General features: G+C 34.9%; 1 protein-coding gene across 3 annotated transcripts in view; it reads right to left on the bottom strand.

Annotated features, from left to right (window-relative positions):
* LOC106052436 (innexin unc-9-like) overlaps positions 1 to 13,195 on the bottom strand; it is a 331,886-nt gene that overhangs the window by 266,436 nt on the left and 52,255 nt on the right. For all 3 annotated transcript variants that reach the window (XM_056014609.1, XM_056014608.1, XM_056014610.1), the window contains exon 2: positions 6,687 to 7,604. In XM_056014609.1, coding sequence (XP_055870584.1) covers positions 6,687 to 6,814 — 128 coding nt within the window. In that variant the 5' untranslated portion in view covers positions 6,815 to 7,604. The remainder of the gene's footprint in view (positions 1 to 6,686; positions 7,605 to 13,195) is intronic.

Raw genomic sequence — 13,195 nt, 5'->3', positions numbered from 1 at the left:
TTTCTCTCTCTCTTTCTCTCTCTCTTTTTCTCTCTCTCTCCCTCTTTCTCTCTCGTTCTCTCTCTCTCTCACTGTCCAAAGGTTTTCCTGTTCTATGAAATTTGCGACAATGAGAACCATACATCTCTTGCCGAAGCTCCAGTGCCAACAACTTATTGAGTGCTACACGCTTGTCTTGTGAGGTTTGAACTTAGTCCTAAAATGTTTACATTCAAAAAAAGAAGCAGAAATTTTTTTTTATTACAGGAAAATCTAGTAATTTTTAGTTTCTCTAGACTATAAAATCTTTTTAGCTCTACTTCAAAATGTTTGTGGGGTCTCCAATAACCATGTCCCCAAACAACTTTTGTTGTTAGTAGCAACAGGGGAGTTTCTATTCCGAAACAATTTGTGTCGTTGTTTAGACATTTAATCTTTTGTTATTCCAAACCTGTCTCTAACATGGAAGTTAACACAATGTCATCAAAAGACTCAGCAATTTTAATAAGAAAAAAAAATCAAAATTTATAGTTTTTCTTAACCTTGTCTAAACATTTCTTCAGAGCCGGCTTTGTGCCAATTTGACCGATTGCTTCAAATAGGGTCCCGCACCTGGTAGGGGCCCCGCAATTTACATTAAGCATATCACCAGCAGTCATTGCTACTGTCACAGGCTTTTAAAGATGTAGGACTTAGGGTTAACATATTAAGTGCACCATAAGATTCACTTTAATTAAATCACTGGCGCCTATTGCGTTGGAGTTGCTTCCTATGCTTGTTGTATAATAAATGTTTATATAAAACTAGCCTGACATTACCCGCGGCCTGCGGGTCTAAGTTTGTGTTTACTAATCTAGTGGATTGGATTTAGATGTATGTAAAAGTTAGCTAATGATCCTTTCAAATCTATACTCTTTCGTTACGAAAATCAAAATTAGTTTGCGAAAATGGGTTTACCCGAAGCCGATACATACATATCTATTAAAAACGAAAAGAGCGATAGATTAATAGTACTATTAAAACGGGGTTACCCGATTTGTTAAATGAATGGGATTATAAAGTAAACAATTAAACGAAATAATTTTTAGTACGCTATTCATGAATGAATCTAGGCCTTTCTCAACACGGCTTCGCAGCTTTCGTCAACGAATGTTTTTAAAATGCTTTAGAAAAACAAATTTGAATATTAATTTGATCAAAATAGGAAATGATTTGACTATAATTAGTATGTTCATGTGTTAAAGTATAAAACTATCTGTGCGAAGAGAAGATACATCATATTAGAGTTTTAGACCTAGGTTTGGAAAGTTGTGTAACTCACTGTAACATTACGGTATTGCCTAATGAAAGAATGTTCGTCAGGAAATCTGTAGTCACAGATATAAGGAACTAATTTATGTAAAAAATTGTTTTGAAACACAAAATTGAAGGTTAATTTTATTATATAATGAAATCAATGGACCTATCTTTGTATTTTCGTGTGTCAAAGTAAAAAACTATCTGCGCAAAGTGTATTTCTTAAAATTAGATCTAGATCTAAATTCTTTCGATCTTTTCTTATGTCAACATTGTAGACATGGCATAGATCCATAAAATACTATAGCTTTAATAGATTCGGACAACTTTATTTTTTAGGGTCTTAAGTTTGTTTTAGGGCTACAATACATACACTACGGTCTAAGTTGGTACCCAAGAAACATTCCTTCCAAGTTTTATCAAGATTGGTCAAGCGGTTTTGATGTCTATAGGTCACATACATACACCTCACATTCTACTTTATAGTAGAGATATAATTAATATAGTAATAGTTGCTATTGTAAAAAAATGGAAGAGTGGCTTCGCAAGCATCCATTGAATTTGGCCCCGCAATTAGTGAGACCAACCCTGTGGTTAAAATGATAAAATGTTTCCTTTGAGAGAAATCGGTATCGTAGAAAAGTTGAGACGCAAGGAAACGACCCTAACATGTGCAGCTCCTTGGTGACAGAGAATACTGGATGCACACATTGAAGACGTAGGTTTCATTGAGCCGCCAAAAACGTGTACAATCTTAATCAGTTCTTTTACGCCAGAGATATTCAATCTCTCGGACTACGCGTAAAGCCAGATATTCGATCTGTCGGACTACGTGTAAAGCCAGATATTCAATCTGTCGGACTACGTGTAAAGCCAGATATGCACTCTGTCGGACTACGTGTAGAGCCAGATATGCACTCCGTCGGACTACGTGTAAAGCCAGATATGCACTCTGTCGGACTACGTGTAAAGCCAGATATTCGATCTGTCGGACTTCGTGTAAAGCCAGATATTCAATCTGTCGGACTACGTGTAAAGTCAGATATTCAATTTGTCGGACTACGTGTAAAGTCAGATATTCAATTTGTCGGACTACGTATAAAGTCAGATATTTAATTTGTCGGACTACGTGTAAAGCCAGATATTCAATTTGTCGGACTACGTGTAAAGCCAGATATTCAATTTGTCGGACTACGTGTAAAGTCAGATATTCAATTTGTCGGACTACGTGTAAAGTCGATGTAAAGTGTTCAATGTATCCCGATCCAATCTCCATCAGCCATGTTGCCACATTGATTGCCTTCCACGGAACGTAGAAACACGTTTTTTTTCTTTTTTTGGGTGGTTCACTTTTTTCCCCCTCAATTTTCTAATTAACACAAGGGCCAAAATGTTTGAGTAGGTGAGGATTGGGCGGAGGATTTCTGTCCGTGATGCAGCATCGGCTCCTTCCTGTCCTCGTTAGCTCAGGAGCTATACATAGTAACATTAATACTGGGTAACATTAACAAGAATTTATTTATAGACAGACCTAACCCAAACAAGGAAATCCCTAGGTCAAACTAGAGACCGAGAGGAGCTCAGAATTAAAAACAAGCAAAATTGTAAAAAAAAAAAAAAAAATCTTTAAAAAAAAAGAAAGAGCTTAACTAAATGGAAGAAATTCACATTGTAATAAAGTAAGTCTGAATGCTGTAAAAATGCATTTCCCCTTTTCAATATCAAACAAAATTAATTTATTTAAATTAAGTTAAAGAATGTCATGTTTTAAAATAATGATTTGTATAAAAACGATGTGCTATAGATTAGTTGGCAAGTAACACCCCAACAACGGGAAATATGTATTTAATTATATGTCAACAGGTCAACGATTGAAGTGACAATGAAGTGGACATAATTGAAGAAAGTAACCACCACGAATTGTGCCATGAATCGGGTAGTTGATATGAAGTTCATCTGATAATGAGGGTGTCAGCACTACAACTAAGCTGGATGAACCATGGGGCGTCCCTAAAAGTTCAAACTTTCAGTCTTCACGGAGATTTGAACCCGAGACACTTCAGTTCTGTAGCCAAGAGTTTTACCACTCAGCCACCATGCCTCCATTCACATAAAGCAGACAAGATATTTGTTAACTTGAATCATATCTGATGTGTATCTTACATGATGTTCATTTATACATGAGAGAGACAGAGAGAAAGAGAAAGAGAGAGAAAGAGAGAGAGAGACACAAAGAAATAGAGAAAGACAGAGAGAGAGAAACGAGAGAGAGAGAGAGAGAGAGAAAGATAGAGAGAGAGAAACAAAGAGAGAGAGAAAGAGAGAGAGCAAGAGAGAGAGAGAAAGAAAAGTAAAAATCAAATTCGATTTTAAGAGCTAAAATATCAAAAAGAACTTGATACTTGTAAAATGCAATAATAGAGAGAAAGAGAGAGAGAGAGCGAGAGAGATGGAGGCAACAGTTCTTCCATAGAGGCGGTGGTCTATTTATAGAATTATCTTTTAAAAAGAATGGCCCAAAGAGTCTTTGACTTTGTTGAACGTGCCGAGGAAAGACACCTAAAAATAATTATGATGCCTAAACCCAGAGGTGGAAACCTTCAGACAGTCAATACAGAATGGTCTAAATCAGGGGTGTTCAAATTACGACCCGCGGGCCACATTCGACTCGCCGTAGTGTTGTATGCGGTCTGCGGACACCTACATAAATCAGATGTGCTCACAGATTATACATATACAAAAAATGCAAACATATTAAAAATAAATAACTTTTAAAATCTGTTGAAACTTCTGATTCTTATCACTTATGATGAACGGGCTAAAGAAATATTGTCTATACATGCAATTCTAAAAAAGTTTGAAGTAAAGGAAGATTATTCTTATTAGCAATATTTCGAAACATTCAGTCTAAGACACAAACTCAGGACACTAGTTATTCCATCCTATGAAGAACTGCGCTAACTCTTTCTCTCCGTTATCATTTTTCCACGCTTCGAAGGAGTTCTTCATTTTGCTCATTACTATTTCACTACCCTGATATGATTGGGCTTCAATAACTTTGTTGTTTGTTATTAGAAAATGTTATATCTGGTATAGAATTAAAGGGGAATGCATGCTCATTTTTTATATAACACAAAGTCAAGTTTATAAAATTAAATTTTAATTTAATTTAATAAGGTCAAATCAACGATAGGATCGTCGATTAGGAGAGAAAGAGTTAAAGTATTAGGTTTCCTTGATGGTAAGTGAAACGACTAAAAAAAGACCGTGTTTTTACTGAGAAAAAGAAACAGGTTTTTAAGCAAATTTATCAATATCCCAACCATTAACTCTACTCTGGAAAGTTAGCGCAAAGCTACACTGAATATTAAACATGCTATTGACTCAATTATCTCAGTGATCAAACTTATCAGAGCTAGGGGTCTAAAGCACAGGAAGCTCCAGAAAGTACTTGAAGATTTGGAAAGAAAAACTTTCCGATATTTGGTGTCTGTTGGCTTAGCATGGGCAAGGTATTTAGAAGAATATAGGATCTTAAGGAAGAAACTAAGGTTCTTGAAGGATATTGGACCAAGACTTTGTTACAAATATTTCTAATGAAGAGTGCAACACAAGACTTCATGTTTCTACTCGGATCTTACTCATGGAACTTAAGCATATGTTCTTTTCAAAGAAAGCTTTCCCATTTCTCCAGGAGAGCAAGTGAAAACATGGTTTGTCATTTTCCTTTGCTGAAAGATGAAACTATTTACATTGAAATGGTTTAAAAGTACATGACTTATTTTGATTCCTTGATTGTGGACTTTGAAGGCAGCTGTTAAGACGTCAGTTTTCAATACCCTCAGCTGACCATTTAGTGCATTAGAACAGAATGTGATTCAGCTCCAGCAGACATAACTCTTTGCAAAGTATGACCTGAATGAGAAGTTCCAGTTAGTCCTTCCGATGTAGCTTTATGTGTGCCAGAAGTTTTATGTGCACACTTTAAACACACTTTGCTGCTAAGGTTTCACATTATTTAGGTTGAAAAGTGGTTTATGTATTTTTTTTAAATTAAAAATAAACAAGTCTAAGAACAAGTTGAAGCTGGCTCACTGACATTTTGACAACAGTGACAAGGATAACAACTGGTAAGCTAGTTCCACAGTTCCGGACCATTATGCACGAATGTAAACAGTTAGAAACTTCACATGAAGTACAACTGTACATTTGCGTGAATTGTTTTGACGTAAAATTGACATGTACAATTGAAGATAAAAAATCGTAAAAATGTAATTTCTCAATTGGGAGGGTAAAATAATTAAATGTAAAGGTATAACACAGTATAAATGTGAATTAAAAGACATTTATATATATATATATATATATATATATATATATATATATATATATTATATATATATATATATATATATATATATATATATATATATATATATATATATATATATATATATATATATATATGTTTGTGTGTGTGTGTGCATGCGGCACCCCATCCATCAAATTTTTTTTTTAATTCGGCCCTCAATAGAAAAAGGTTGCCCACTCCTGGTCTAAATCAAAATGTGGATTCTTCAGCCAGTCACCAAACTTAGACTTAGACTCATGTCCAAATATATGCAGAACTCTTATCCGTTTGCTTATTGTACATAGTGGTATTAAATTAGAAATGTATGACATGTAAGACTCACTTCTTTAAGTACTTGAGGGCTACATATGTTTATTTTCTGAGTCTTCAGCAAGAAGAATCTGTTTATAATACAGTACCATCTTCGAATGTTATCATAATCTCATTGTATGCAACTAACAAGGTAAATGCCATTTGATGAATGTGCTGATATGGTTGAGGTTTATGTCAATGAAATTTTTCATTCAAACTAATAACTGGCATGCATTAATTTGCATAAAATTAATGGGTCCGCTAGATATTTCGATAGAGCTAAAATAGTTGTTTAGTACAATGACAACATTTTCAATTGAAAGACAACAATGAATATTTATGTTTGTATTTCCGTGAATAAGTTATGTCATGATCATATAAATAATTTTTCATTCAAACTAATAACTGGTATGCATTAAATGGGATAAAATAAATGGGTCCGCCAAACATACAGAAGAGAGTTTCCGATAGAGCTGAAATAGTTGTAAAGTTCAAAGACAGCATTTTCAAAACAACGATAATAACAAACAAACATAAACGTTTCTGATGAATGATTAATGCTCTGACATGATCCTGTAAATAACTTTTCTAAAAGATGTGTAAGACTAATAGGATTGATATGACAGATCTATGTTTTTTTAGATCAATGCAAATGAGATCAGATACCACTTAATGACCACACGATGACCTCAAGATGTCCACCCACAATATCCAACGAACACACACACACAACACATAATCTACTCACCACAAACTGCCGAAGTGACCTCCGTGTCCGTGGCCGTGAGCATGCGCGTGTGCGTGTGCGTGGGCGTGTGCGTGTCCATGGGCCCCGGCCCCTGCGTGATGGCGAGCGCGATGACGTTCTCTGGTCATCGTGTGGTCAACAGAAAAGTCTTCAAGCCTCCAACGAAGAAATTATTTTTTTTGTCTTCAAATCAAATAGTCCCTAAATACTTTCTGACGCAGCGTACACTCAAAAATGTTATCACCATGAAAGCTGGTCAGTTGGAAAATCTGGTTTCGATTTCCTAAGTCTCGTAGCTAATCAAACGGAAATTCCCACGGAGAAAATTTCAGAAACGTTGGATCTACATTAAGAGGAGAGAGCAAGTCATTTCCATCTTGCTTTAAAATGTTAATCATTTATCTTTCCAAGAACTCATTTTCTTTTTATGCCATGCAGGATTGGTTAGAGAAGTTCAGACGTAACCAATCAAAACTACGTTTACATTTTTGTCCTTTGTGAATAAAAACGACAAGTAATCCCAAAACAAGAACTACAACTCTAGGTTTTAAATGATTATGGTACTTTGTTTGTTTGTTTTTTTATTCAGATATTTAGATATTTGTTGTTTTGTTTTTTAGATTGTTTTTATGAGTGACTGTGACTCTTACAGAAGTCTACGTACCACAATGGTCAGTGAATGTCCACGCAGTGTCTGAAATGGATGTTTATCTTCATGAAGAAGAGATCGCTGGCTGACTTGCAGGTCACGCCGAGGGTGAGCACTTCTGGCCTATAATGCGGACATAAACACATGAGTCCTGAGATGATTCTCGGCCATGGCGTCATCGTATTCCTGTTTCGTACTCAGCGGGCGACGATAGCATCAGTGTCGTTAATGCCAGTGGGCTGGCTAGATCTTGTCCTCAGGTATTAAGACTAAAATAAACAGGGCAATTGACTGAACTCACAGATGTTATTTTCAAATCACAAAAGCATTACAAGATTAGAATTTGTTTTTTTTGTTGTTGTTGTTTTTTTTCTTTTACTCGGACAAGGGAGGCAATAAGGGATAAATTCAAGAACAGTAACAGAGAAATAGGTTAATCTAGCATTAACTGTAAATAGGGGAGGTAAGGACAAATGTATCCAAGACAATTGGACGGGGACGGAATGTCTTATGACAGATTTCCATACAGCAGCGGTTCTCAACCTTTATAGGTCAGCGACCCCTTTTTGTGATTCTCCACTATGCGGCGATCCCCAAACGTAAAAATAATAAGCCTAAGTAACGGTGCCTTTCACAGTGTTATCAAACATTTCACTATTTACTATTCTATTTGTTATTCACCATTTTTATGATGCATACTTATATGAATAGTTAAACGCATACAATTACACAGTACAATATTCACAAGTATAGCCTACAAGGTAATGAAACTATACAATAATAGAATATTTAACATAAGAACGAGGCTTAGTTGTCTACCTGCAGTCTAGTGCTACAAGTCAACGACAGTCCACAACACCAATGAGACAGACAGTCCAATGAGACAGTCCAATGAGACAGTTGTTTGTCTTCAAAATTTAGAGAAAAAAACACACTTTTACGTTCATGTATCTTTAAAAACAAAACTTTCTGAATGAAGTCTAGACCAATGTGTCTAATACTATAGTACGACTATGTAGAGTAAAAAAAAAAGGAACACTTAAAACACTTACATGTCACTTCTTTGATTAACATGAAGGTATGCGTCTATTGTGTTTGTTGATTCTCCATGTTTAAATAAGATAACCCTACAAGGAAGGTATTCTTAAAATAGAAATATAAGTCTAATGTGTAAATTTGTTTATTGTAACAGAAACTTTTATTTATTATTAACATTACATTACATGTGGCGGGCCGGATTAAACCATTTTGAGGGTCAAATTAAACCTTTCCGAAGGAACAAATTAAACCTTTTCAATGGCAAAATTAAGCCTTTCCGAGTTAAGGAGTTAGCCCGTCACTGGTGTAAGAATGGTATTTCTATCCCCATTCTGTCTGCGCAGATTCTTAATGTGCATATAATTGTATGCGTACTTTTGGTGTAGTCATGGTAACAAAAGATAGATAGATACAGAGATTGATAGATAGATAGATAGATAGAGAGAGAGATAAATAGATAGATAGATGGAGAGAGAGAGAGAGAGAGAGAGAGAGAGAGAGATAGATAGATAGATAGATAGATAGATAGATAGATAGATAGATAGATAGATAGATAGATAGATAGATAGATAGATAGATAGAAAGATAGATAGATAGATAGATAGATAGATAGACAGACAGACAGACAGACAGACAGACAGACAGACAGACAGATAGATAGATAGATAGATAGATAGATAGATAGATAGATTAGATAGATAGATAGATAGATAGATAGATAGACAGACAGACAGACAGACAGATGGGTAGATAGATAGATAGATAGATAGATAGATAGATAGATAGATAGATAGATAGATAGATGATAGACAGACATATAGATAAATAGATAGATAGATAGATAGATAGATAGATAGATAGATAGACAAACAGACAGACAGACAGACAGACAGACAGACAGACAGATAGATAGATAGATAGATAGATAGATAGATAGATAGATAGATAGATAGATAGATAGATAGATAGATAGATAGATAGATAGATAGATAGATAGATAGAGAGATAGACAGAGACAGACAGACAGATAGGTAGATAGATAGATAGATAGATAGATAGATAGATAGATAGATAGATAGATAGATAGATAGATAGATAGATATTACCACTAGACTATTTGAACTCCTTATTTCTAGACTAATGTGTAAAGAACAATCGAGTTCAGTTTAGACTTTAACAAAACTCAAGACAATCAGTTCATCTCATAGTCAAAAGAAACCAGACAGACAGACAGACAGATGGGTAGATAGATAGATAGATAGATAGATAGATAGATAGATAGATAGATAGATAGATAGATAGATAGATAGATAGATAGATGATAGACAGACATATAGATAAATAGATAGATAGATAGATAGATAGATAGATAGATAGATAGATAGATAGATAGATAGATAGATAGACAAACAGACAGACAGACAGACAGACAGATAGATAGATAGATAGATAGATAGATAGATAGATAGATAGATAGATAGATAGATAGATAGATAGATAGAGAGAGAGAGAGATAGAGAGATAGATAGACAGAGACAGACAGACAGATAGGTAGATAGATAGATAGATAGATAGATAGATAGATAGATAGATAGATAGATAGATATTACCACTAGACTATTTGAACTCCTTATTTCTAGACTAATGTGTAAAGAACAATCGAGTTCAGTTTAGACTTTAACAAAACTCAAGACAATCAGTTCATCTCATAGTCAAAAGAAACCCTAGCCATAAAACTTAGGAGAAAAAAAAAACCCATTTAATACTATAAGGATAGAAAAATCCATTAGTCGCCGACTGAGTTGTAGTGTCCACGTGACGTGGCCAGATTACCGGCTTTTGACCAATGGAAAAGGTTAAGCTGGGCTATTATAGCACTTTGTGACATTCGGTGACCTTGACCCTGTGCACGCCTGGGGTATGAGCTACGATGTACTTTTGCATGCACAACCCTCCTCACCCTTTCCTCCTTCAATGGTTTCAAAGTTCTCAAAGAGTTCACATGGGCCTTGTAATCAAAGTACGAGGCCAAGGCTTACATAAGGCTCCTATAAAATGGTACTGATCTTGAGACTCCTTCATCTAGTGTGTCAAAAGCATTGTTTCAAAAATGACTTCCATCCAGTTTTTTTGTAACTTTCAACTATAACAACTGCAACGAAGTGACGCCCTAAGAGACGCCCTATGCGCCTGGAAGTTAAGGATGAGATTACTTCTTGATCAGCTCTTGGGTTGCACGGCTGGGTTTTGTTTTCGATGTCGGAGATGAAGCTCTCAGTTTTGCAGGCCACACAGTCTGTCAAAAGTTCAGTAAAATAACATGCAATTTCTTTCTTAGTTTTATTGACTGGAGCTACAAAGCAAGAGAGGGCTAAACAACATGATATAACAAAAATAAACTGGTCATAGACACAGTGCTGATGAACTAGTATTTAGGGAAAGAAATTATTGGAGATTTTTCAAATATGTCGTAAAAACAATAAATAGCTAGGTTTCCGGTGTAACTGGTGTACAGAATGAAAAGATATGCATTTATTTTAGAACTACAGAACCAAATTCTCTAGGCTTTCTTGTTTATAGTTATCTGTTTGTTATTTAGTAGCTAACATTGATGTTCCATTAGGTGTCAATGGCATTGTTTAGTTTATCCTGAAAATCCTCAATGAAGTTTTTGTTTTTAAAGCTTCGAACACACGTTTTGCCATAAAAAAGTGAATAAAAGTGATTTTTTAAATTGTTATAATAAGCTCCTGTGGGACTTAAACTATTAGTACTATTAATAAAATAGTTTGTTTTTTTCATTAGAGAGGAAAATTGTTTCGTCCTATACTCAGAGGGCTGGCCATAGAGATGAGAACACTGTACACATATTTATGAAACGTAAATCAAATAGATACAATAAAGTAGATTTTTTAAATAAATTAATTTTAAAAAATGACACAACGGCAGATTTAAAACACGCATATATATATAACATATAACATATAAAGGGAATAACTGTACATATACAGCCATATATTTCAGTACTGTAAGATTTATTTCACCTTTTAAAATAAAAAAAAATTAATACTAATTATTTAATTCATTTGTTAATATTTTTTTGAATTATTCATGTTTTGTTAGTGACAAAGAATATTTGTGCAAAGCTTCACATTGATCCGACACTGAAAATTGGGAGAAATTACGTGTACGAAATTAATACCAGAGAGATCAACAGACAGTAGTACCAGAGAGATCAACAGACAGTAGTACCAGAGAGATCAACAGACAGTAGTACCAGAGAGATCAACAGACAGTAGTACCAGAGAGATCAACAGACAGTAGTACCAGAGAGATCAACAGACAGTAGTACCAGAGAGATCAACAGACAGTAGTACCAGAGAGATCAACAGACAGTAGTACCAGAGAGATCAACAGACAGAGCTGATATAAGGTTTGTAACCATGCAAAAACACATTCATATGGAGTGCATGTAAATAATAATCTAAATATAGATTAGTAGACAGGGAAGTGAATATCTATTTCCTGAAGGGTTTGACTGTTTATGTATATAACCATTGTAGAAATTTGGACATTTAGGACAGTTTGAATTTGTGTTTGCGTAAGTGTGTCTTCATGTTCTCGGCATGAGAAAGTTCCCGCTTGAAATAAGTCTGACGATGTCTCTGTCTTTTAGAACAGTATTATCACAAGTCTACCTCTGTAACTCTACATCACAGACGAGGAAATACAATCTTCTAGTCTCAGAAAGCGTGATTTCATTATTGTAAAAAGCATTCCAAGAATCGAGAAACTGGTAAACGGATTTACCCATCACCCCTTTTTTTTTTTGTTTTCTTTGGTTGAGTTTGTCGACGTCAAGTCATAGTGCAGTGAGTAGTCTTAAGGTTTGTGCTTACTCGCTTACAAAATTGACGAGAAATCAAATTCAGGATTTAAACCGTTTTATTTTCAATAGCGCAACAAACGTAAATGAAAGACAAAGTTTCATACAGTAAATACAAATCAAAGATACATCATCAAATTAAACAGTTCTGACATTTGGAAGTTCATCTACTAGAAGAAGCGAATGGAAAGCCAATGACACGTATATGATAAATATGAAAAGATAGTTTTTGTTTTAAAATTTATCGAAATAGTTTTTTTTTTTTTTTTTAAATATCATAAAAACCTGCTTTATGGAGTAACATGAAATATGAAAAGGGGGAATTTAACTTTCTGACTTTTAAATATGCACTTGCAACAAGTCCTTAGACTTAGCTAACATTCTGAAATGTTTTTCTTGGTTTATTGTATAAATAAGACAGTTCGAAGCAAAATTGGATTTTTTAATATCATTTTCTGATTCACGAAACTCAGATTTTTTAGAAGATGCTCTGTTTTCGTTTTCTAAATCCTTTAATACTCTGACTCTCTAGAACACTCTCTGACTCTCTAGAACACTCTCTGACTTTCTAGAACACTCTCTGACTCTCTAAAACATTCTCTGACTCTCTAGAACACTCTCTGACTCTCTAGAAGACTATCTGACTCTCTAGAACTCTCTGACTCTAGAACACTCTCGGACTCTCTAGAACACTCTCTGACTCTAGAACACTCTCGGACTCTCTAGAACACTCTCTGACTCTAGAACACTCTCAGACTCTCTAGAACATTCTCTGACTCTCTAGAACACTCTCTGACTCTCTAGAACACTCTCGGACTCTCTACAACACTCTCTGACTCCTGCAACACTCTCTGACTCTCTACAACACTCTCTGACTCTCTACAACACTCTCTGACTCTCTACAACACTCTCTAACTCCTATAACACTCACTAACT

Source organism: Biomphalaria glabrata, chromosome 16 (genome assembly GCF_947242115.1).
Source record: "Biomphalaria glabrata chromosome 16, xgBioGlab47.1, whole genome shotgun sequence".
NCBI classification, from domain to species: domain Eukaryota; kingdom Metazoa; phylum Mollusca; class Gastropoda; family Planorbidae; genus Biomphalaria; species Biomphalaria glabrata.
Note: the sequence above shows the minus strand (reverse complement) of the source record. Positions and strands in the feature narration are given on the sequence as shown.